The 23,372-nt window shown below is 47.0% G+C and overlaps 1 protein-coding gene across 5 annotated transcripts; it reads right to left on the reverse strand.

Moving 5' to 3' along the window:
• Positions 1-1,602: 1,602 nt before the first annotated feature.
• LOC142662219 (zinc finger protein 574-like) lies at positions 1,603-10,362 on the reverse strand. Of its 5 annotated transcripts, none has more exons than XM_075840289.1 (2): positions 10,281-10,362; positions 1,603-4,406 (listed from the first exon to the last, which is right to left on the reverse strand). In XM_075840289.1, the coding sequence occupies exon 2, from the start codon at positions 4,369-4,371 to the stop codon at positions 1,810-1,812; it is 2,562 nt and encodes an 853-aa protein (XP_075696404.1). In that variant the 5' UTR covers positions 4,372-4,406; positions 10,281-10,362; the 3' UTR covers positions 1,603-1,809. The 5 variants fall into 5 exon arrangements, with proteins under 5 accessions (XP_075696404.1, XP_075696409.1, XP_075696406.1 ...); XM_075840294.1 differs by having other exon boundaries at positions 10,289-10,315; XM_075840291.1 differs by lacking the exon at positions 10,281-10,362 and adding an exon at positions 10,052-10,274.
• Positions 10,363-23,372: the final 13,010 nt, after the last annotated feature.

The raw sequence follows: 23,372 nt of genomic DNA on the forward strand, positions 1-23,372 counted from the left end.
CTATGTGCATCGTGCGTAATTAAAGTACGTGTGGCTACATTGCAGCCACCTTCACTTTATGTGCAGTGCACGCAGGGAAGTTATCTTTCGCCGCGCCTAAGGGATCTTGCAAACAGCAATGCCATGCGACCTAACCTGAGCCGCCATGCGACCTGAGCCGCCACACACCACTGCAGTCTGCAGTACGAACCCATACTACAATCTATATACGCCATAAGACACCTACATGAGGCACCGCATTGAACACCTGCATAACCTGACAATTTCTGTTCACACAGATGCCATTTAAGAGCAGAGAGCTACGGAGGGACTGTATGTGCCAATACAATTTTATGGGCATCGTATTCGAAGTCTGTGCCGTGTGCACGAGGCTTAACAGGAAGAAAGGAAAATTCTGAATGTAATCCTAGATGTAAATGGAAATCTACAAAACAATGTATGCGCCTCAGAACTGGTACAGGTGAAATATTTACTACATTTAGCAGTTGAACTCTTTCGCGATCGCAGATCTGTAAATCTAAGGGTATTTAAATATGGCGCTCGCTCACAGGCAGGGCGGGTGCCGTAGCCGCCGGGTCTCTGCTGTGTGGCACAGCAGAGACCCAGCGGCAATGCTGGCGAACAGAAACATTTCTGATCGCAAGCATTTAACCCTTCAGATGCAGGGGTCTGTATTTACAGCCCCTTTCACTCTGGGGCCGGTCACCGGCTTTTGCGCAGCGAGATCGCGGGAGCCGGTGTATTCCTCTCGCAGCTGGGAGCCTTCTGAACGCTCCCATGCCGGCTAGAGGAACACTGCTATAGAGACAGCATTAGCAATGCACTAATTTTGCCATAGACTGCAATATTATGATATGGCATAAGCGATCTAATGATCGCATGTTCATGCCCACTAGTGGGGGTCTAAATAAAGTGTAAAAAAACAATGTAAAAATAGTTAAAATAAATAAATCAAATCAGCCCCCTTTCCCCAGATCACATATAAAAAGAAATAAAACAATAAACAAACACATTAGGTAACCCCGCGTCTGCATTGCATTTGCAAGTGTATTGTGATGTAGACCTGTGAATTTACTTACCATAGGACTACATCCCCGTTCCACCGTGAGGGTCGCAAGATCGTCATTCTGACACCCCAAATTGGAGGTCGGTCTCTCAATGCGAGTCTATGAGACGGACATCGAATCGGTCAGATTTGCATTGACACTGACTTCTGGATTCCACTGTAGGATTTGGGCTGTCAGAATGAGATAACGTGACCCCCACGTTAAACGTCCCGTGAAATACAGCACCAGGTAAGTTACTACACATTGCACTACCTGGGGTGGTGGGGGGGGGGGGAGCTGGAGTGCTCCTTTAAATCTACATTTGTTACATTCTAATATAGGCAGTCTCATTAAGTAGGATTCCGCTCAGGCATCAGAAAACGCCCGGGATCTAAACATCTACAACTGTACGGGTTGTTCATGGACTTTATAGCCAAACCTGGACAACCTTGTTCCTTGCCGAGAGCTCCAGAGACGTTGCGTCAGGTAAGTGGAGCGTGCCGAATAACCGACGGCTGCGGAGCGGGAAACAAAATAAAAACAATGGACAACGGAGTTACAATCCACCAGTAAGAGGTTAATGACTAGAGGATTTAATTAAAATATGAATTTCAACAACGTGTCATACAGGAAGACCGTCATTAAAGCAGAGATGTCTGACGGCAGCAACTCAGCCTGGCGGCTTTAGCAGAACCAGAGTCTCCGAACTGGAAACCTGGCGTTCGCACCGGCTGATCACATGCCGGCCCTTCACTTCATCGTCTCATAAGGTTCCAATCTGAATGTTCCCCAAATGAATATTCTCCACCTGCAAAGTCTCAAACTGAATGTCTTGTACACTTATTGTGCTGCCCTCGGGGAAGATTTCCACAGTCTCAATGATGGGAATGGTTTCTACGGTCTCTAATATAGCTACAGTGCTGGAGAGGTCATTGGAGTGGGACTCGCCAGCCGCTGGTGGTGGTGGTAGTACCGCTTGCTCGCGATGCAGCTTTCGATGCTTCCACAAGTTCGAAAAGGAGCGGTAAGCCCGGCCGCAGTCCGGGCAGGTGTGAGGCCGCTCCCCGGTATGGATGCGTTTATGTTCTGACAGACGAACCGCAATGGTAAAGGCTTTACCGCACACGTCACACTTAAAGGGCTTCTCCCCCGTGTGTAGACGCATGTGGTCTTTCAGGTGGGTGGATTGTCGGAAGGCTTTGCCGCAGTCGTGGCAGGGATACGGCCGCTCACCGGTGTGGATCCTGCGGTGAACTTGTAAGGAGGTTTCAGTGCTGAAGGTTTTGTGGCAGTCGGGACACTCCAACTTTTTGGTGCCCCCTTTCTGTCTGCTCTGTGGAGATGCGGGTTGTTTACCCTTTCCCGGACACCCATGGGCGGTTTTGGTACCTGCATGCTGACTTGCAACGTGGGCGTTAAGCCGGGCGTCAGAATTGACCTTCTTGCCACACACGGGGCACTCCAGCTTCTCTCCAGCTCCGCCTCCTGCTCGATTGCAACGATGATCCTTTAACCTCTGGGCACTGGGGTAGTTGGTGCCACAGTCCGCACACCTAGAAGGCACGTCACCCTTATGCCCAAGTTGATGTACTTCGAGCAGCCTCTTGAGCAAGAAGGAAAGGCCACAGTCTTGACACTTATACGGGTACTCTCCCGTGTGATGATACTGATGCATGAGAAGACGGTAAGGGCGGTGGAAATTGACCCCGCACTCGGTGCACTTGTAAGGATGGGCCTTGCTGTGAACGAAAAGATGTGTCTGGAGGGTGGAGGATTGACTGAACGCCTTACCGCAGATCTGGCACTTATGGGGTTTCTCTCCTGTGTGGGTCAGCTTGTGCCGCAGCAGGTTGGCTTGGGAGTTGAAGGATTTGCTGCACTCTGTGCAAGAGTATGGTCGCTCGCCAGTGTGCGTCAGCATGTGGTTTCGCAAATGTGAGCGCTTTTTGAAGGGTTTGCCGCAAGTCGGGCATTTGTGCCTCCTTTCAAGCGAATGCACAAAATGCTGGTGGCGTAACAACTGAGGAAGTGACGGGAACTCCTTACCGCAAGAACAACCAAACCCGCCGGCCGGACTTGGGAAGGTGTAGTTCTTCATTTTCTTCTCCTCTGCCGGTGCGGGCTCTCGAAGTTTGCTGCTATGCTGACGCCGGTGATACAGGTATTTTGTCATGTTAACAAATGTCAGTCCGCATTCGCAGGAGTACAGCGGATCGGAGAGGTGTGTACGGCGGTGATTTAGTAGCACAGCCTCGCTGGCGAAACCGAGCCCGCAGTCCATACAAAGGTAGTGCGACTCTCCCTGATGTGATCTCAGGTGCTCATTCAACTCCGGGGGTGTCGGAAATACTTTGCTGCACAACGGACAATGAAAAGGGCCGGTCTGATGAAATAACTGATGGACCTCAAGTTCACCGACATCCTTAAAAGTCATTCCACATGGAGCACAGGACAACAGCGCATCCTCGGACCCTTGCTCTACGTCGGGAGGACGAGTGGCATCACCACAGTTCTCAGCGGTGGGAGACTCTTTCGCCGCCTGGTCACCCGCCGGTTCGACTGCAGAGGGTTCAGATGCTTCGGGCTGTTGACCACTTGGTTCGGTTGTGACTTCTTGCCCCTGGAAGTGCGTAGCTTGATGATCCAAGAACTCTCCGGGCGTTTGGAAAAGCTGAGTGCACTCTGAACACTTATAAAACAAAACTTCAACGGCGCAATCTTCTGCTACACCCTCGCTCTTCTTGTAGGAATGCTCCAAGTCCACCAGCACCTGGGTGTGTGATAACGCAGTAGACGACTGGGTGGGTACATGGAAATGTTGCTGTCCGGCCACCAGATGGACCTCGCCGGGGGCAGAGGGGTCACACACGAGCTGCAGCGTATCCTCCAGGACATGGTCTTCTGTTTGCAGCACCACTTTGGACTGTGCCGCCTCCTGGGTTTCCATGTGGGTGTACCTATGGGCCATCCATACGTCCTGGCTGGAGAACAATGCTTTGCATTCTGGGCATTCATAGTGAATCTCGCTGCGGGACGTCCGCTTGGCTTTAGGGCTATCGGGCTTCGTCGTATTCAGTAACCGGAGATGCAGCTCTTGGTGGGTGAGCAAGTCCGCAGGAGTCATCAACAGCTGCCCACATTCTAGGCATTGATACTGGTTTTCCTGAGAACCGAGCCCCACCACCTGGTATTGGGGCTCAGGCGCTGCTGCAGTGTGGCTTTGCTGGTGCAGGACAGCGTCCCCCAAGTTGGGAAATTCCTCCCCGCAATCTGAGCACACGTAGCGGTGCTCTATGTACAGGACGGTCTCTTCCGATTCAGTCATTTCAGCATCTCTACTCTCCCGATCCCTTTAATGACCTGTCGTGGAAAAACAGAAAAAAAAGGAGTAAGATCCGCAGCAGTGACGGAGAGCAATATTTCAATGTTAAATATTACTGGGCATATCTTAAAGGAACGAACACATGGCAAGTCAGCGACTCTACAAAAATATGCAAATATATGCAAATCAGGCCAGCCAAAATGCTCACTGGCATCTCTGTAGCTTCAGGCACAACAATGAAACCAGGCGGGATATGAATTGGTAAAACCCGAAAACTAGCAAGTAGAAGAACCACATACCCAGGCAGAGAAGAGGCGGTGAGATACGACACTAATATATATATATATATATATATATATATATGCTGTCTACGGATCATTCCAAAAAAAGTCAATGGGCTCCCCCACCCCTCCCAAGATGACTCGTCAGAGCGCCAAAAAGATCAGATTGGTAACATCCCTGTTCTATTTGCTTCTCACGGAGATAAGTGGCATCAGACGTGTCTAGTCGTCGCTTAAATCAGTGCAGATATTGTGCAGCGTACGGTTATGTCTACTATGCCGGTAACAACTAGGGAGGTCGCCATACCAGAATTTGGACTTCGATACCGATACTTCGTGTAATATGGCGATTTCGATACCAAAACGATTCTTTACCAACAGTAATAAAATAAAAACTGCTCTTTCACTTATTGTGAGGCACGAGATGTGATGAATTTAACCTCCGCGTGCCTGACATTAATAGTAATTAACCCCATCATGTTTCTCAGTCATAATGGGGTTAATTACTATTAATGTCAGGCACACGGAGGTTAAATTCATCACATCTCGTGCCTCACAATAAGTGATAGAAAGCAGTGTTTAGATTTTTAAAGCGTACACATCATAAATGGCGCAAAAAAATTGTTGTGCAGGTTATTACGGTCGCGCCAATACCGAGTGTGTATTTTATGTATTGAGACTTATTTTAATGTTTATTGTAAAAAAGGTGAATGTGTATTTTTTTTAAATTTAATTTAACATTACTTTATTTTTAAACTTTAATGTACTGGCATATATCTATATACTGATAGTAGTGTACAGGTATAGATCAGATATATGCCAGTACATTAGCCTGTGTACGGATAGGTATGTCCTAACAACTGCCTGTGTACTAAGTATGCCCTAACAGGAAATATGGTCAGACAGCCCTGGGGTCCTTCAATGGACTCTGGGTTGTCTGCCCATATATGGTATGTCCCTCAATCGCGTCACAGGAATTCCATATATGGTATGTCCCTCAATCGCGTCACAGGAATTCCTGTGACGCGATCCAGGGGCATCCCCCCGTCTCATTTTCCCCTGAATGCTGCAGTCAGCTTTGATCGCATCATTCTGGAGAATAGAGGCAGAGATGAGCGGTTTCTCTGATCTCCGCGGTTATAGAGCGGGGCTGCGGCTGTGTAATACAGTCATTGCCCCGCTCCTGACAACTAGTGCGCGCGCGGTCAGCGTGAGGTGATGCGGCCGGCGCTGCACTAATAAGCGGCGGCGCAGGCACTGAAGACAGAACACGGGGGTGTTTGCAGTGCGCACGCCATGGTCGGTCTTCCGTGTCGCCGCTCATTAGTGCATCATCCTTGTCAGGACCCAGAGCGCGGCAATGACTGTATCACACAACGGCAGCTGCGCTCTCATACATTCATGTGTTACAATATTGCGGCTGCACAGCTAAGTATCGAAATACATGAAATAACGGTATCGAACTGTTTGGGGGTGCAGAGTATCCAAGTTCCCCTAGTCACAACTGCAGACCCCTCTAAAGGGATATTCCCAACCTCTTTTATTGCCATAAATATCTGACCCCCATATCGCCTAGTGCGGTTGCCCCTGGCCACATATTTCATGCATCGGCTCTCTACATTCTGTTCAATGATAGTTAGGGCGGATTTACACGATCGTGATATACGTCCGTGCAGCGCGCGTGATTTTCACGCGCCTCGCGCGGACCTATATTAGTCTATGGGGCCAAGATGACATGTCCGTGAGTTTCATGCAGCGTGTCCGCTGTGTAAAACTCACGACATGTCCTATATTTCTGCGTTTCTCGCGCATCACTAACCCATTGAAGTCAATGGGTGCGTGAAAATCACGCGCAGCACACGGAAGCACTTCCGTGGGACGCGCGTGATTCGCGCAACAGCAGTGAAAAGTCAGAATGAAAACAGAAAAGCACCACGTGATACAAACATAAAAACAGAGTGTCATCATGATGGCGGCTGCGCGAAAATCACGCAGCCACGCATCATACGAGGGTGACACACGAGGCGGTTAAGTACCTTTTGCGCGCGCAAAACGCACACGCTCGTGTGAATCCGGCCTTAAGGAAAAAGCCGAGCAAGTGCGGCTCAGTGTTTCTGTAACTCTCATACAACAGAGTAGGGCTGAGTGATTAATCGAATAAATATAGATCGGACCCCCACCTCTGGCCGGAGATTCAGCTCCTTGTGGCAGCTACAGTGGCGCTATCTAAAAGGAGGGGGGGTGCTGTGAGCTACATTTTGGGGTGCGATCTACAAGGGAGGGGTGTGGTGCTGTGCTCTACAAGGGGGTGGGTTACGATCTACAGGGACATCGCGGCACTATCTACATGGGAACTGTGGTGTTTACAGGGGATTGGGACAAACCCTGACAAATGAAAAGGCTTTTTTTTTTCTAACGGTCATAAAAAAACGGGCAGACGGACTGGAAATGGATGAGAATTTGGAGACACGGATACCAAATGGACATGAAAGACTGACAATTGATCCGTTTTTCATGGCCATTTTTTTTCACGGTCGTGTGACTGTAGCCTGAATGGCAGGAGTCCCGTTCACATGTATTGTGGTCGGGATCGAGAAATCGACACATGGACTATTTTTCACAGTCCAATCACGGTCATGTGAATCCATCCTTAATGTCATTTATGGGGCCGGTACTGCACAGGGTCCAGCTCCGAGTTCAGACACTATAATGTAATCTCCCCCGAGAGTGCCCGGATACGGATGACCTACGGACCGTATTTACAGACAATTCTGTATATGCGGAGGATTTAGGGATGACTATAAAGGACTACAGATCCGTATTTATGGACAGTATTTACAGATGAATGAAATCTACGGTCATGTGAATGGGGCCATCTTTATAATGTCATCCTTTGGATTACACCTCTCCTTATATCCCATCAGGCCATAAAGAGTTAATAAAAGCAGGTCTTTCTCCATTAGATAAAGCGTTGCATAGAGTGCCCTCTGGAGGAATACCAGGGTCAGTGCATTACATGGAGGCCAATAGAAGAAATAGCAGCTTTTTTGGCTGTCCAAAACGTAGAAAGGTGTATTGCCGGCTTTAGATGCAGGGATCCGCTTACAGCAACCCCCCGGTCTCAGGACACCATTATAAATGTGATGGGGTACATGGAGTAGTATTACCTGGTGCCCTCCAGTTGTCCCCACAAGTTGTGGATCCGCCGTTTTATGGTCCCCTCTTTGTGGTCGCAAAACGGCCACAACGCTTCTCAGACTGAGTCTAAGACACTCCCTCTGTTCACGGATTGGACAGAACTGTTCACATCAGCAGCTCTAGCCAATCCAAGAACAGTGGGAGTGTCTCAGATTCTAAAAAGCGCTGCAGTCATGTTGGGACAACACAGAGGGGACCTTAAAATGGCAAATCCACAGCAGCGGGGGCAACTGGAGGGCACCAGGTAATACTACTCCATATACACCATCATATTTAAGATGTTGTCCCGGGACCATAGGGTCGCTTTAATTAAACGGTTGTTCGAGGAGGGCTACCTATTTAAAAGGGGTTCTCCAGGTATTTTAAATTGATGGCCTATGCTTGGGATAGGTCATCAATATCAGAACGGTAGGGGTGCGACTCCCAACAACCCTGCCGATCAGCTGACTGAAGGGGCTACAGCGACGAACGTTGTTGCCTCTTTTAGGTTTACCAGGCACAGGGCCGTCACACATCCACAGCGGCTGCGCATGGTAAACATGGAAGAGGCCTCTTCAGTCAGCTGATCGGCGTGCGTGCTGGGAGTCGGACCCCCACCGAAAGATAGGCCATCAATTTAAAATGCCTGGAGAACCCCCTTAACTTTGAAGAAAAGATCAAATAAGAGAGAATTTGCGGATTGCATTCTGAAGTAAAGTACAACTTACGGGCTTGGGCTCTGTTCACATCTGCGTCGCAGTTGTCAAAATGTCAGACACCTTGGTCCATCAGGCGCCGCTGGTGTCCATTGTGCGACAGGTCTGGCACTACGTCCGTCACGGCTTGGGTTATATATGAAGCCACAACAGATAATAGAGCCTTAAAGGGGTTATCCACTACTGAACAACCGATGACCTATCCACCGGATAGGTCATCAGTATATCATCGGTGTGGGTCCGACACTTGGCCCCCTGCACTGTTAAGCCTCCGGGCACCGGATCTTATGGCCCATTATGCGGTGCACGGAGCCGGAAGCAGTTGGCTCCATACATAACGTAGTGGCCGTGCGGCTGAACTGCAGCTCTGCAGCTATTCATTTGAATAGGAGCAGAACTGCAGTACTGCAGCTCGGCCACTATTCAGTGGCCGGAGCCATCTGCTTCCAGCAGGTGCTCGGAGGCAGCCAGAGCGGCTTAACGGTGCGGGGTCCAAGTGTCGGACCCCCAAATTTCATGTACTGATGACCTATCCGATAGGTCATCAGTCGTCCAGCAGTGGACAACCCCTTTAATTAAAGGGGATGTCCGGGCACAGGTTCGGTTTTTAATACAGATGACCTATCCACAGGATAGGTCATCAGTATACGATCGGTGTGGGTCTGACACGTGGACCGGGCGTCCATACTGGAAGCAGATGGCTCCGGTCACAGTCTGCAGTACTGCTCAAGTGAATAGGAGCGGCGTTAGACTTCTCCATCACGGCCGCTATAATGTGTACTGCTCCCGCCACTTTACACTGCACAACATCCGATGCCCAGGGGCAGCCACAACAGCTTATCGGTACGGGATCAGGGTCTCAGGCCCCCACCGATCATATACTGATGACATCAGTTTTAAAGGGGTTGTACAGATTTAAAGAAAAAAAAAAACACGACAGTAACAAGACACGTGGCATTAGAGAGGAAAAAATCCTGTGCTCGATTTAAAGGGGTATCCCCTCTAAAAGAAGGGCTATTACTAGGCTAAGCCATCCTTTATGATCGGCGTGATCCGACCTCGGTGACCGCAGTCAATAACCGGAACTAAGTGGCGAAAGCAGCACCGATCCAGTGAAGTGAATAGGCCGTGCTGCAGTTATGGAATCACAAATGCCGCTTATCCTTGTGGTATAAGCAGCGCCAGGTTTTTAGCAGCAGCTTCTCTCCCTATACAAGCATGCATGTGTAGAGGGGGGATACAGAGTTGGCATGCTGGGACCTGTAGTTCAGTTGTAGGGTTACAGATGGCTGACAGGACATGCGTAGCAGGGAACGCTGAGGGTTGTAGTTCAGCCACATTTGTGTTTCCGTTACCTTAACAGATCCCAACATCCCCATTGACTTTAATAGGATCCATCAGATTTCCATGTTGGGGGTTGTAGTTCATCTGACAGGCCATGCTACAACCCCTGTGTGACTTACAAGCCCGACAGGGAACGCTGGGATATGTAGGTGGCCATAGTTTTACCTCTATCTACCGAGTCGTACACCACACCTCCTCCTCCCAATACCACGCAGGTTGACATTTTACATGCAGATAATTATTGGTACTGTATCTTTAAATTCTTAGCATTGCCTTTCATGTGAGCTCAGTAATACCAAAGCACCAAGACTAGAGCGCTAGCTCAGCGGGTTACTGCCTAGTTGTCAGGCAACACTTCTCCCGTGACCACCAGCCTCTATCCTCCCACTCTCACCTACACACCGTCAGCCCTCACCGCGCCGTTCTCAGCACCTGCTAACAAAAAGAAAGCCCATTGGCTACGGGGATAATACGGACGGCCAATCAGAACGTAGTTTCTTGAAAGCCGTTATTGACAGGAAAATAAAGGATGTGACGCAGAGACGTGCCCTCCGATCGCCATCTTAGTTGCTGGCAAAAACTAAACGAAACTTCCTGATAGCTTGCTGGCTGACATTTCGCTACTACACAACTGCCGACTGATGTGTATAGACAACATATGTGCTATATGATCAATTAAAAATTACATTCAATAAAAATTATTTTTTTAATTTAATATATTATATTGCTTGCAATTTATTTTTATGACTGGCATGACCCCTAAAATCATTAACCCCCTTAGTGACCGGCCTATTTTAGGCCTTAAAGGGGTTTTCCTATCAGAGACATTTATGGCATATCCACAGGATATGTCATAAATGTCAGATAGATGCGGGTCCCATCTCTAGAACGGGGCCCCCTAATCCCCGTTCTACTAAGTGTTGCGGCTGACGCGTGCGATTTCCAACCATGAATTACGGAAACGGTAACTCACTGGGCTACGCTGTTTCCGTAATCCATGGTAGGGAATCACGCGTCAGCCGCAACACTGAGCAGTAGAACGGGGGTTTAGGGGGACCCCGTTCTAGAGATAGGTGCCGGTCCCAGAAGAAGCGGCAAGATCTAGCTTAATTTTGCAACCATTTTCTATAGCTTCTATGCAACGAAAATAAAACATAAATGAATCCACTTTGCAGTACGTTTGGAGCCACTAACGCCTCATGCACACGACCGTTGTGCCACTCGGGCCGTTTTTGACGGCATCCGAGTGGCACCCGATAGTCTTCACGGACCCATTCACTTTGACGGGTGAATCGGGTCCGTGAAAAATGGTCCGAGTCTCCGATCCGAGAAAAGAAAGAAAACGTCCTATCTTTCCTCGGATCACTGACGGGACTCGGCCGGCGCACACGGCCGTGTTCATGAGGCGTAAACCTCCAGCATGGTGCCTAGTGTTCCTGACATGAATACCTCTAAAATGGACGTGTAGGGAATAATCAGTAAATCGATTTAGAACTTACCAAAAGAACGCGGGAACATGCGCTTAGCGCACATTAAGCCGAGGACAGTACATCTCGCTTTACTGCGCATGCGCCCAATGCTGCTCCCGGTCTTGGTAAGTTGTGACTGTTTTGAGGTAGATATGTTGGGAACATTCGATCCAAGCTGCATAACTGGAGATTTAGTGGCTCCAAATGTACTGATAGGTTCCTTTTAAAGGGATTCTCCATCCCCATGACATTTTTTTTTTTTTTTTACAAACAGCTGACAATGGTATAAAAAGAACGACGAACGGGCAAAATGCCCATAAGGAGGGCCCTGTGGCCCCCAGGAAGAAAGTCGGTTGCAGTGGGGAACCTTAGATCATTTGGTAGGAATAGGGATAATGGAAGGTAAGGGTTTTTTGCTTTGTCCAAAATGAAACTGGCCACATGGCTTGTGGTGTCAGGTAGTCTAAGGGGAAGGTAAATAAACGACACATACAGAGATGGAATACGGCACATACAACCCCATAGAGAATGCGAACGGGAGCCGTTCCTTTCACTGCAGCGTACGCCGTCTGTGTGGGAACGGCGCATATGTTCAACGAAGCGAAGGCGCAAGGAGCGTAGAGCAGCGGAGGCGGCGGCGGCAGGAGCAGGTAATTTATGTTCGTGTATGTTCGTGTGATACTGTCTGCTGAGCCCTGTATCTAATCCTCCTACACTGCGCAGTCGCTCAGAAAATGGCGGCACACAGTGTAGGAGGTTTGAAGACCTTCAAACCCCTCCTTCTCCTAGCACTAGCCAGAATAAGGGAGGGGGGATTGTGTGAGGACACTAGAGCGAGTGTGTCCACCCCAAATTTGCAGCATAAATCAATGAGGTTGCTTTACCACAGTGACCATGCTGCAATTTTGGGAACTGCTCCCTCTAGTGGCCAGCACATGGAAATGTTATAAATTAGAATCTAATTTATAATATTTCCTGACTTGTTAAAAAATGTAAACAATGTGTAATCACTCAAATAATAATTGTTTAACTGAAAAAAATAAATAATAATTTCTAGCGACACATTCCCTTTAAGGCAGGTGATGTGAGGGAGAGCAGGCTAATTTTGTGTCAGTTCACAGGGAAAAGCAGGACCCACCGGCCCAGCCCTTAGGCCTTATTCACACGAGGGTATTTCACGTCCGTGTTACGCGCATTAAAACAACGGACGTCACACGGACCTATGCAATTCAATGGGTCCATTCAGTGTTTTTTACGCAGCGCGTGTCCGTTGTGTGAAACTCACTGCATGTCCTATACTTGTGCTTTTTTTGCGCATCACACACCGATTGAAGTCAATGGGTGCGTGAAAACATGGACGCACATCTGTGTGCAATGCCTATTTCACACAATAGTTGCTAAAAAAAATGAAGAGGAAAAAATACACCTCCTTCATTTATTTTTCAGTTTATTTTGCGGACGTAAAAAAAGCGTGACATACGGATGACATATGCGTGTAAAAAACGCAGACACGCACTGTACACAGGACTGCAATGCAAGAAAAACGCTGCGTTTTTTTACGTGCGCAAAACAGACACGTTCGTGAGAATAAGGCCTTATTATACTTTTCTTTGTACTGTTCTGTGTTGTAAGGCGGGATCGCGGTACTTCACACACATGGAGTCGGTAGCTATGGGCCACGGCGAGATAAGCACAGGCTACACGGCTGGGTTTCTCGTCTGTGGGGGGGACACAAGCTAGATAGCTGGTCCCCGGTTCGGACGGACTTGGGCATCTACGAAGGTTGGTCATGGTAGGCAGCGGTTGCTCGGGGGGAGCCAGTGGAGTGCACCGCTGGCTCCTAGCCCTTGGGAGGGACGGGGCAGGTGGGCCCCGACCCATCACGTGAGGTCCCGCAATCGGTCAGGTTCACCCAACTGAGCTGTAAAATGTGTTTTATATAAAGAGTGGCTAGTGGCACAAATTTATTTGCCATAATATTGTTGTTGTGTGGTTATTTGTGTTAGATGAGTGGGGGGTTTAACATGTGCACTCCTTATAACAAAAGGAGTAATAGGCACCTTATCAATCCCTGCCGCTCCCGTGCCAACTTTTCCTGCCGGTCTTTGTTTACTCGGCTCGAGCGATGACGTGTTGTTTCAACATCACCAATCACTAACTGCAGCGGTGATGTCAGCGAGGTTGAAACGTCACCGCTACAGCCAGTGATTGGCTGCTCCAATCACGTGTCGAGCTAACGCATCATCACTCAAGCCCGGTAAAGTAAGACCAGCGGTGAACTAGGCAGTAAGTCGGCAGGGAATTGGTAAGGTGAGTATAACTTCTTTTGTTATTTTATACACAGTCGAGTCCCATTATTATGACCACCTCCTACTTTCGACATCGGCCGTGTGTAGCCCATGAAGTGATGTGTGGTGGACTTGGTGGGTATATAAGGTGTGGGATAGTCTGTCTGATCACATATCCCTCGTTGTTGTCGTGGGTAAATGGGGCGATTTATCATAGTTGCAAAATGGTTTGATTATTGGCTTCCGGGCCCGGGGTGTTGGTATTTCTCACACAGCGCAGTGTGTCACCTGTTCACGTGCTGCAGTGGTGACAGTGTATCGTGAGTGGACAAATTACACCATTGTGAATAACCGACGTGGAAACTGCGGAGCACGGCGTGTCATTGGTGTGGGAGGTGAACGTCGGCTAAGAAGGTGCGCGAGAGCCAAACGACACGCTACAGTGGAGCAGCTCACCATGAAAATCAACCAGGGACGACCAGACGTGTCTAACACAACAGTTCAGTGAACCCGACTGTGTATGGGGCTCCGAACCCGACGGACGGTCACTGCTCCTATGTAACAAAGGTGCAACGGGAGAAAAAGGCTTCAATTTGCCGGCAGTATCAGAATTGGACCACCGATGATTGGTAAAGGGTCGTCTTCTCCGATGAGTCACGTGAGTGGACGTTGTGGTGTCAGGCGAGAAACATCAGAGAACAAACACCCGGCAACCATTGCTGGAGGAACACAAGCCGGTGGCGGCAGCGTTATGGGGAATGTTTTCATGGCATACTCTGGGCCACTCATCCATGTGGACGGCTCTGAACAGGTTTGGGTATGAATCCATCGCTGCAGATCACCTCCCCCCCATACATGCTGATTGTCTTCCCTGGGGAAGATGGAATCTTCCAGCAATACAATGCGACATGTCACACGGCTAGAAATGTCCGGCAGTGGTTGGAAGAGCAAGACCAAGACTTCCGAGTACTTCCTTGGCCCCCTAATTTGGGAGACTGGAAGCCAATTGAGCATCTGTGGGACCTCCATCGTCTTGTTTGCCCTATGGATCCTCCCCACGCACCCTCCAGTAAATGTGGGGTGCTCTGCAGTCAGCGAGGCGCCAGATACCGGAGACCACCGACCAGCACCTTATTGAACACTCCCCGCCCGTCTAGCTGCTGTCCGTGCTGCACACGGCGGTTACTCTGGATATTAGCTGCTGGTCCTAATAATGGGACTCCACTGTGTATAATTGTCAGCTGTTTGTAAAAGATTTCATAGAGCTAGAAAACCCTTTTAATTAAAATCTATCGCTTTGTCTATACAGCTCCTGTGCAGACTTCCGTGTCTTCATGGTTACAGACTACAAAGAAACCCCTTGTGTAGTCTGATCCTGCAGTCCTGTGTTACTCCCTTCCATCTACCCCTCCTCTACTGTGTATAATGCTGAACTGCAGGATCAGACTACACCGGGCTCGTAACCAGGGAGACACAGGTCTGCATAGGAGCTGTATACACAAAACGGTAGATTATTAATCAAGACTATTGCAAAGTTGCTTCAAGTTTTAGTCAAGATGCATTAAAGCAAATCAAATAATCGGTTGCACGAGTATACATACCCTTTGACCGCGAAGCTTCATTCCCTCCAATGCCGTCTCTGGCCGTGTCCAACGATGAATTGACGTATGTGAATTTCTGCCTAGTGGTAAACCACAATTCAGATGAACGAAATCCATGTGAATTGTTTTAAACCGTTATAACAGTAATGAATATAAATACGCCTGAATTCCGGAATGAAGAAGTGAACGTTTACTATGTACGATTTCATTTAAAGTGCAGAGCAGCGATCTTACAATATTTATTCTCGGAGCCGTTTAGCCGCAGGCCATAAACAGAGCAATAATTGATGCAATTGATATTCTTATAGTTTCCAGCTGTCCCAGTTTTCAAAGATTTGCCGTTAAACGTTTGTTTCTGGCGACATTCGTGTAATGTTTAGTAATGGCCGACTATACGCTTAATGTGCGGCTGATACACGGAGCACCTTTATTCTTTGCATCTGTTCTACGCTGTATAAAGTTATATCAGATTTGGCAATTATAGATACATCTTAGATCACTCGCGTCCGGTTTTTTCAATGAGCTATTACGGTAAATTAGTACTAAGGAACTATATACAATTTCAAGAATACGTGCCTACTCTCCAGATAAAGGGGTAGATCTCCCGCACCCGTATCAAAGCAGGCAAAGGCTGCCGGCACCTGCCACTAGGGGGAGCTTGGTGCATGGGTTGCTCCCGTTGACTTCAATTGTAGCTGTATACATTTGTATGCAGTGAGCTCCCCCTGGTGGTGGCTGCAGGCAGACAGAATGTTATCATGTACCTTTATGGCTGTGTGAAGGGAAGCGCTGTACGACACAATCAAATCTTCAACCCCTATGAAGATATATTATGAAAATCAACACCAATTTTTGGAACTTTGTATAGTAAATAAAACTGTGCCAGTACGATGCTGGCACTATTGTTTATTTGGAGTGCTTTGCTGGCACAATTTGTGGTGTACACTCTGATGCCACTCTTACTGGGGTCACTCTGATGGCCGCTGTTAATGGAGGCACTTTGGCTATTGTTATGGGAACTTGTTGATAGGAAGAAAATTAATTCTGTAGCGCCGGAATTATTTTTTTTTAAACGGCACTTGTTTGGCTTGTAATTGTGTTCTCTTTTCAATACCTTGTGGGAGATATCTCGGACTCTGGCCAGGGCTGGGTAGATACTACTCCTATGGATCGATGCATTATTTTATTTTCGGCTCCAGTCCCTGCCTCTGCCTCGGGCTGCGGTGCCGCATCGGGCGGGCGGGGATTTCTTTTCTCCCCGCCCGCCGGGCGTGGTTGCACCACTGGGGGCATGCACGGGAGGAGGGGACTTTAACTATGGGATCATATCGTGGGTGGGTGGGGTGTATTGGCGGCTGTCATTGGTGACTGCCGCCGAACACCTAGCCACCCGATGGGAAACAGCTGCTGATCCACCTGAAACCACTAGAGAGGAAAGAATATTTAGGGCTACGTGGGGCATTTGGACATCAACCCCTGACGAAGCACCAGCGAAACGCGTGTCGGGTCTAGCAGCGGTCTCCCCTCCCGGTCCTGATCTCCCGCTTATTCTCCACTGCGTAGGTGTAGGCATACTGCTTATTATTTGCCTAAGACTGCACTTTGCATTTATCCTATATAGGTATCTATCTGTGCAAATGTACCATGCCTAGCACCTGCCTAAAAACATTGATTTATGCACTTTAGCTTTTTGTGGGATTGTGTGACCAGTTCAACATCTGGGGGGCCAGGCTGCTTTTATGTTCGGATTCCATCTCCTTATGAGGGTTCATGCCATTTTACTGTGTATAGTTGTTATGTGTTTTCTCTGTATCTAATTGACTGTAATAAAGATTGTTTGTAATTTTTCAAGTACTTGGTCGTGACTTGTTTCTTTTTCAGGTTTGTTATATTAGTCACTAGGACCACTGGTATAATTTGGGGCATTGTTCGGTTTGCTAAAAGGTATTAAAGACTTGTTGCATCATCCTGGGGCTTGCTCCAAATTCCTCCCATATATAATGCAGAAGGAAGTGGGGTTCATAAGACAAGGGGTTCATTACCAGTTCGCGTCTGTTCCATTTGCTGATCACATGTCCCCTGAAGATGCGGATTCGGCCCTCCACTGTTGTGTATTGCCAGTAGGGTCTATCAGATGGCCTGAAAAATTCTCATCATCCTCAGCCGTCACTGGATATGTTTTGTTTTTCGCATCATTGATTTTACACTTTTGAATCTTTTTTGGAATGAAAAGTCCGGGAGGTTTGACGTTTTGCTGATACTTGATCCAGCATCTCATATAATGAACAGTGGATGACTTTTTCCAAACTTTTTCCTGTAAGGCTATGTTCACACGCAAACTCAAAAACGTCTGAAAATACAGAGCTGTTTTCAAGGGAAAACAGCTCCTGATTTTCAGAAGTCTTTTAAGCCACTCGCGATTGTCTCTGCGTTTTTCATGGCCATTTTTGGAGCGCTTTTCTATAGAGTCAATGAAAAACGGCTCCAAAAACGTCCCAAGAAGTGACCTGCACTTCTTTTTCAAAACGGCCTGTCGGAACAGAACGCCGTTTTTCCCATTGAAATCAATGGGCAGATGTTTGGAGGCATTCTGCTTCTGATTTTTTTGGGCGTTTACGGCCCTAAAAACGGCCAAAAAATCGTCTGTGTGAAAATAGCCTAAGGCTCCATGCACACGAATGTGCTTTTGCGGCCGAAATTCCCCCGAAAAGCCTTTCATTCCTATGGGGCCATGGACACGACCACGGTTTTCACGGTCCATGCATGGCCCAGGCTCATTGAAAATAATGGCCGCGGCCATGTGCATGGCCCGCGATTTACGGGCGGCTCGCGGCTAACAGTCCGCTGCCGGCCGACCCGAAAATCACAGCTGTGCACATGGCTACGGTCGTGTGCATGAGGCCTAAGGGTATGTTCCCACGCAAAATGTTTTCGCTGTTTTTTCCATTGACACCATGAAAAATAGCTCAAGCAGTGACATGCCCCTTCTTTTTACACGCCGTTTTTAAAAACAGCGGCATAAAAAAAAATCCCCATCTGAACTAAACGCTGTTTTTCCCACTAAATTCAATGGGCCGGTTTGTATGCGTTTAGCAAGGCGTATTTCGGGGCATGTATGCTCTGAAATACCCCTGGTAACTCTGCGTGTGAACGTACCCTTAACCCATACCATGGAAGCAGCTAGTGATCATCAATCCTTATGGCTAATGCAGACTTATGTACAGGAGTTCGGTTTAATATCCGGGGGCAATGGGTTTTATAATTGAACAAGTATATGTCTTTAATATTTTATACTAGGTGGCGCATGTTATTATATTATATAATATGCTTGGTTCATATTGGATTACCTCTAAGGCATCACGTAGACGGCTGAGCTGTGTGCACGGAGGCAGGTGCATCTGTATGCTCCCCTAATCCGAATAAGGAACTTCTAGAGGTGAATACGATACAACATACATTTGCTGGAACCCCACCAATGTCGAGACTTGTTTTGGCGCTGCCTGTCCAAGGAGAGGAGGCTGCGCATGTGCAATCACTCTCCATTGAAATAAATGGGAGAGATGGAGTTGGGGCACTCATCAGCTTCTGTAACCCCCATTCATTTCAATAAAGGGAGCCTAAACTGGGACCAAGATCCTAATAAAAAAAAACATTTAGCAAGACCCCTTTAACGGACCATGATTCATTTAAACATAGATCACAGCTCAGCACATTGTACTCCAGTCTATACATTTATTAATATCTGCTTTTGAATATATGTATATATCCCTCCTGGCAGTAGATCATTTACCAGGTTGCCTATTTCTTATTAATATTATGCCCCGGGCAGTTACAAATACTCCCAAACTTTTCACCCTTTGTGTGCCCAATATTCCATTGCCCACAGTTACACCCTATTGATTTTCAACATCCCCTGATTTATAGGTTACGGCTGAAGTTTATGGTTTATAACCCTGTACCACGTGGGTACTGGGCACTACCAAGACAGCGGCGGTGGAGTCCCAGGAGTCAGAAGATGCTGACGAATTTTCAGGGACATGAAGTTAGTCGCTGTGGAAGTAGCTAGAGACGTAAGTGTCTCTGATATTTGTGTCTGGCATTTGGGGAATCTCACAAAACCAGGATAACCAAATAGAGACTCCTCAACTCTTAAGAGGTTCAACACTTTGGACAATCCCTTTTTGTTAGAAGGAACCCTTGACAGCAAGCTAGTCACAGAGTTTCCCTCTGCTAGGACCCCAAGTGATCGGCTAGAATCTGTAGGGGAATCTGGCGATCTGTATTCAATTTCCCTGCAGCGCCACCACAGGGAAAAAGAAGCATTACACTGATGTCATTCAAATGAATGGTCTGTCCTGGTCATGGAGTGACATGCCGGGTCCTCCAGAGAGAGGGATGCTTTTTATAGCCACTCCCCGCTCCATAGATCAGGGTCCTGAACAGAAAAATGCCCCTATTAACTCTTAACAACCTATTAGGAGTACGGAGGTCTAGTTACACCGGTTGCGATTCCCGGTCATTGCATTCTCCATATACTTGCTGGTGTACGACCCTCTCCATTAAAGTCTTGAGGTGTTACGGGAAAATCGGAGCAGGTACTAGGTGGGATCTAGGTATCTCTTTAAACTGCATTTTCTTGGGGAATATTTTCCCGGGGGTTTTAAAAAAAAATTTATGTTATGGTCTTTTTCAATAAATTCAATAGGTCAATTCTATTGAACATTTTTAAAGACATTTACCTATTAATATGGAATTTTGGAGAACCTGGCATCGGTCATGCCCTATTAAAACCAGATTAAGGGACTGTCTATGAATATAATTTCTCAAGTATAGAAGAAAAAATGCGGCTTTTTATTATAACTAATGAATCCCCGGATAAAATGCGTTGTACTAGAACTGGCGACTTAGGGATTGTAATTTTCCATCACTTCCCACCATTATTTTGTTATATATTTGACAAATACAAGTAAAGACTCGAGTCAAGAAACAACGTGTGGCTACAGAACGACCTCCCGCTTCATGATTTAAGATATGTTTAATAGCTTTTTTTTTTTTTTTTTTTCAAATGTAGACCCAGAGAGGCCTAACTCATAACAGAACAACGACAAATACCACAGAATATACAATACACATTGCTTTCTTTAGGGGCTAGAACATTTACTGAGGATCAAGTGCTTCATTAAGTGTGATGACCAGGACCAAGATGTCGAGCAGCTCTCTAATACAAAAAAAAAACAAAAAAGCAAAAGCCCATAACCCTCTCCAAAAACAAAAAAAAAAAAAAAAAAAAAATTCAAAAATTTTTACAATTAAAAAAAAAAAAAAAGCGACAGTTCGAGAGAAATAGTGAATACAAAAACAGACAGAGGTCAGACAGCACCATTAACCTCGTCTCCGCTACCAGGACTGGACAGGGCGATGTGCTGCGGGCCTCAATAGCAGAGAAAGAAGAGTTAATTTGGCATCCACATTTATTGGGTACATTTGCACACCTCAGTCCAAGTCTTGCTAAACAATGCCCCCACCCACTGCAGTAATTCATTCATTCCCCGGTTCCGTACACAGGAGATATTTTTGTCATTTCTAGTCATCACTTCCGTTTCCTCTTCAAATTGCCGTTTCATATTTTGATCCCATTTTCATTAAGCGATTGGCATGATGGCGCAACGAGTCTACCGAGCGCACAGGCGTTGGTCCAACGTAACAAAGATTGCGAGAAGGGACTTCGTGCGTAAACTCTTGGGCAGAGGTCTAGTCGCTATTAATGCATGTTAAACAAAGTGGCGCAAAGGCCAAGATCTTCACTTTTTAAAAAGGCTTTGGACTAAAAGGTTTGGACCTTGGCAATTAATAAAAAAAAAGTTTTCAAAATTTCAAGACCACTAAATCGTAATCATTCTGCAATGATCTTCTGCTGGGGCTACATTTGCAGGTTTCCCTATAGGAAATAAGGTAGTGGACAACCTTTAGACCACCACACAATTTAGACCGGGCAACATTTTTTCGACAGTAAGAAGCTGCATCGTGGTCGTCATATCATTTTACTAAAAAGCAAACGTCGCCATGTTTCCCTACCACCCCCAATGTTCTTTAGGTCACTGCTCTGTTTTTTGGGTCAGACACTGGTGACTTTAGGGCTTGGGTACCCTATTTTACAGCTGGTACCATACACTCTCAGGGCACTTTTATGTGGTTGCATATACGTCTACCCCTATTTAGTCCATACAGAGTTGTAACTTGAAGCACCTGGGCCCCAATTCAGAATCTGTAACAGGACTCCTCACCGGCCATGCGCCATTTATAATACTGGTGTTTTCTTATGTGGCAGAGGAAGCAACTGGGTGCCGGGTGCGACTGCGATCTCTACACCTGGATCCATAGATCTCTTGCCAGATTTGGGTGCAGAGGAAAGCAGAAAAACATTCAGTAAAGGATATCCTGCCTGCCTTCCTCCAATGGGATCTGCTTAATTTTTGGAAATAGACAGACCGAACGTGTGTATATACAACAATGTGACTGCACCCTGACATAGGCTTCACACCGCCATGTTCAGTTCGTGAGCTACGGACCATATTTCCCGGGCCGAACACAGTTCAGGATGACTGATGCTAGAAGCCCGGCGCCCTGAACAGTGTTCGGTCCGAGAAACATGGCCGAAACATGGTCCGTATCTCGTGAACCGAACACGGCGGCGTGAAGCAAGCTATACAGTGACACAGGACATCACGCATCATTACTGGTCCGGTTCCCCACGGCTATTCAGCTTTGAAATGAAGGCGGTACAGTATGGTTGCTATTGGCAACTTTCGCAGACATTATAAGGTGGTATTTGATTTTCTCTCACGCCGCACTCATCGACAAGAACTGAACATATCCCAAAATGTCTGCAAAGTCACAGGGAGTGGTCCAGGGTGAACCAAGAACATGGCACTACAATAGCAAATCGACGACGGTGACCATACCATACAAACTGCAGGACGGTATAGCCGGTCTATAGTGTGGAGAGGAATCTGACACGGGATAAGGTGTTATAGGAATACGTACGTTACACAGCTGTATCAGCGTCACAGTGTAGCTGTACTTTATGTCAACCTACAACACAACATATAGCCAGAGAATAGGAGACGCGTTCAAGCCCACCGCGGACTGCTACCAGTTACAGACAACCATTACAGTTTACACAGCGGTACAACCTTTCCCACGCCCAGACCCAACCAATTAATTGGATCCCATAATAGGGGCTTCCGATACATGTTTTGCATATTTACTAAATCGACATCTTCTGGTTTATTTTCCTACGCTTACGGTTTAGTCAAAGATGTATACAATCGCATATCAAAGGACGTTGCATACAATCCGATACCGTGCACACATTCATATGTATTTCGTAGGTGTAGAGTTTGACACATAGGGGCACATAAATGACCCTTGATGCAGAATTAAAGGGCCAGCAACCAGTTTTGTTTAGTCAAGCACTGAAGTGGACACAAAGAAAGGAAAGGAGATGCGTCAGTTTTTTCTTTATACCTCATCACCCTTTTGGATCCACTTCTGGCTCAAAAAACAGCATAAAAAAAGTGTGTGTGTGATCCTGGCCTGAAGGTGGAATTCCCCTTTACATGGTAAGACCCCTCCGGCCAAGATCCCAAATTTTCTGCAGGGCAGTTAGTTTGCTGGATTTTGGTGGAATAGACTAGAGCTAGACAAGGATATCTCACTGCAAAAGTCATGGTCTAGTTCTAGTCACGTCCTATCCAACCAAGCCAGGCCTAATCTGCTGCTGTGGAGTCCCACAGCCCATAGACAATAAATGCTGCAATATGGCCAGGGATATTTTTTTCCCATTAGGCCTTGTTCACACATTATAATTTATTGCATTTGTTTTGCTGCATTAAAAGTTATATATATATATATATATATATATATATATATATCCTTATATTGTTTAAAAGGTGCTGATTAATTTCTTAAGAGCGGTCAGAGCGCCATTTCCAGATACAGAGCTCCAAATCCCCTGCATCTCCATAGAGTGACATGATAAAATTTTGACTACCTTCCGCCACCACTAGAGGGAGCTCTACTGTATACATTTTTAGTATTGAGTTCAATGTATAAACCGTATGCAGTA

The sequence above is a fragment of the Rhinoderma darwinii genome, chromosome 10 (assembly GCF_050947455.1).
Source record: "Rhinoderma darwinii isolate aRhiDar2 chromosome 10, aRhiDar2.hap1, whole genome shotgun sequence".
Taxonomy (NCBI): domain Eukaryota; kingdom Metazoa; phylum Chordata; class Amphibia; order Anura; family Rhinodermatidae; genus Rhinoderma; species Rhinoderma darwinii.

Bases quoted from the DNA above. Each gene is read 5' to 3' on its own strand.
- LOC142662219 (XM_075840289.1), bottom strand. From the start codon at position 4,371: ATGACTGAATCGGAAGAGACCGTCCTGTACATAGAGCACCGCTACGTG.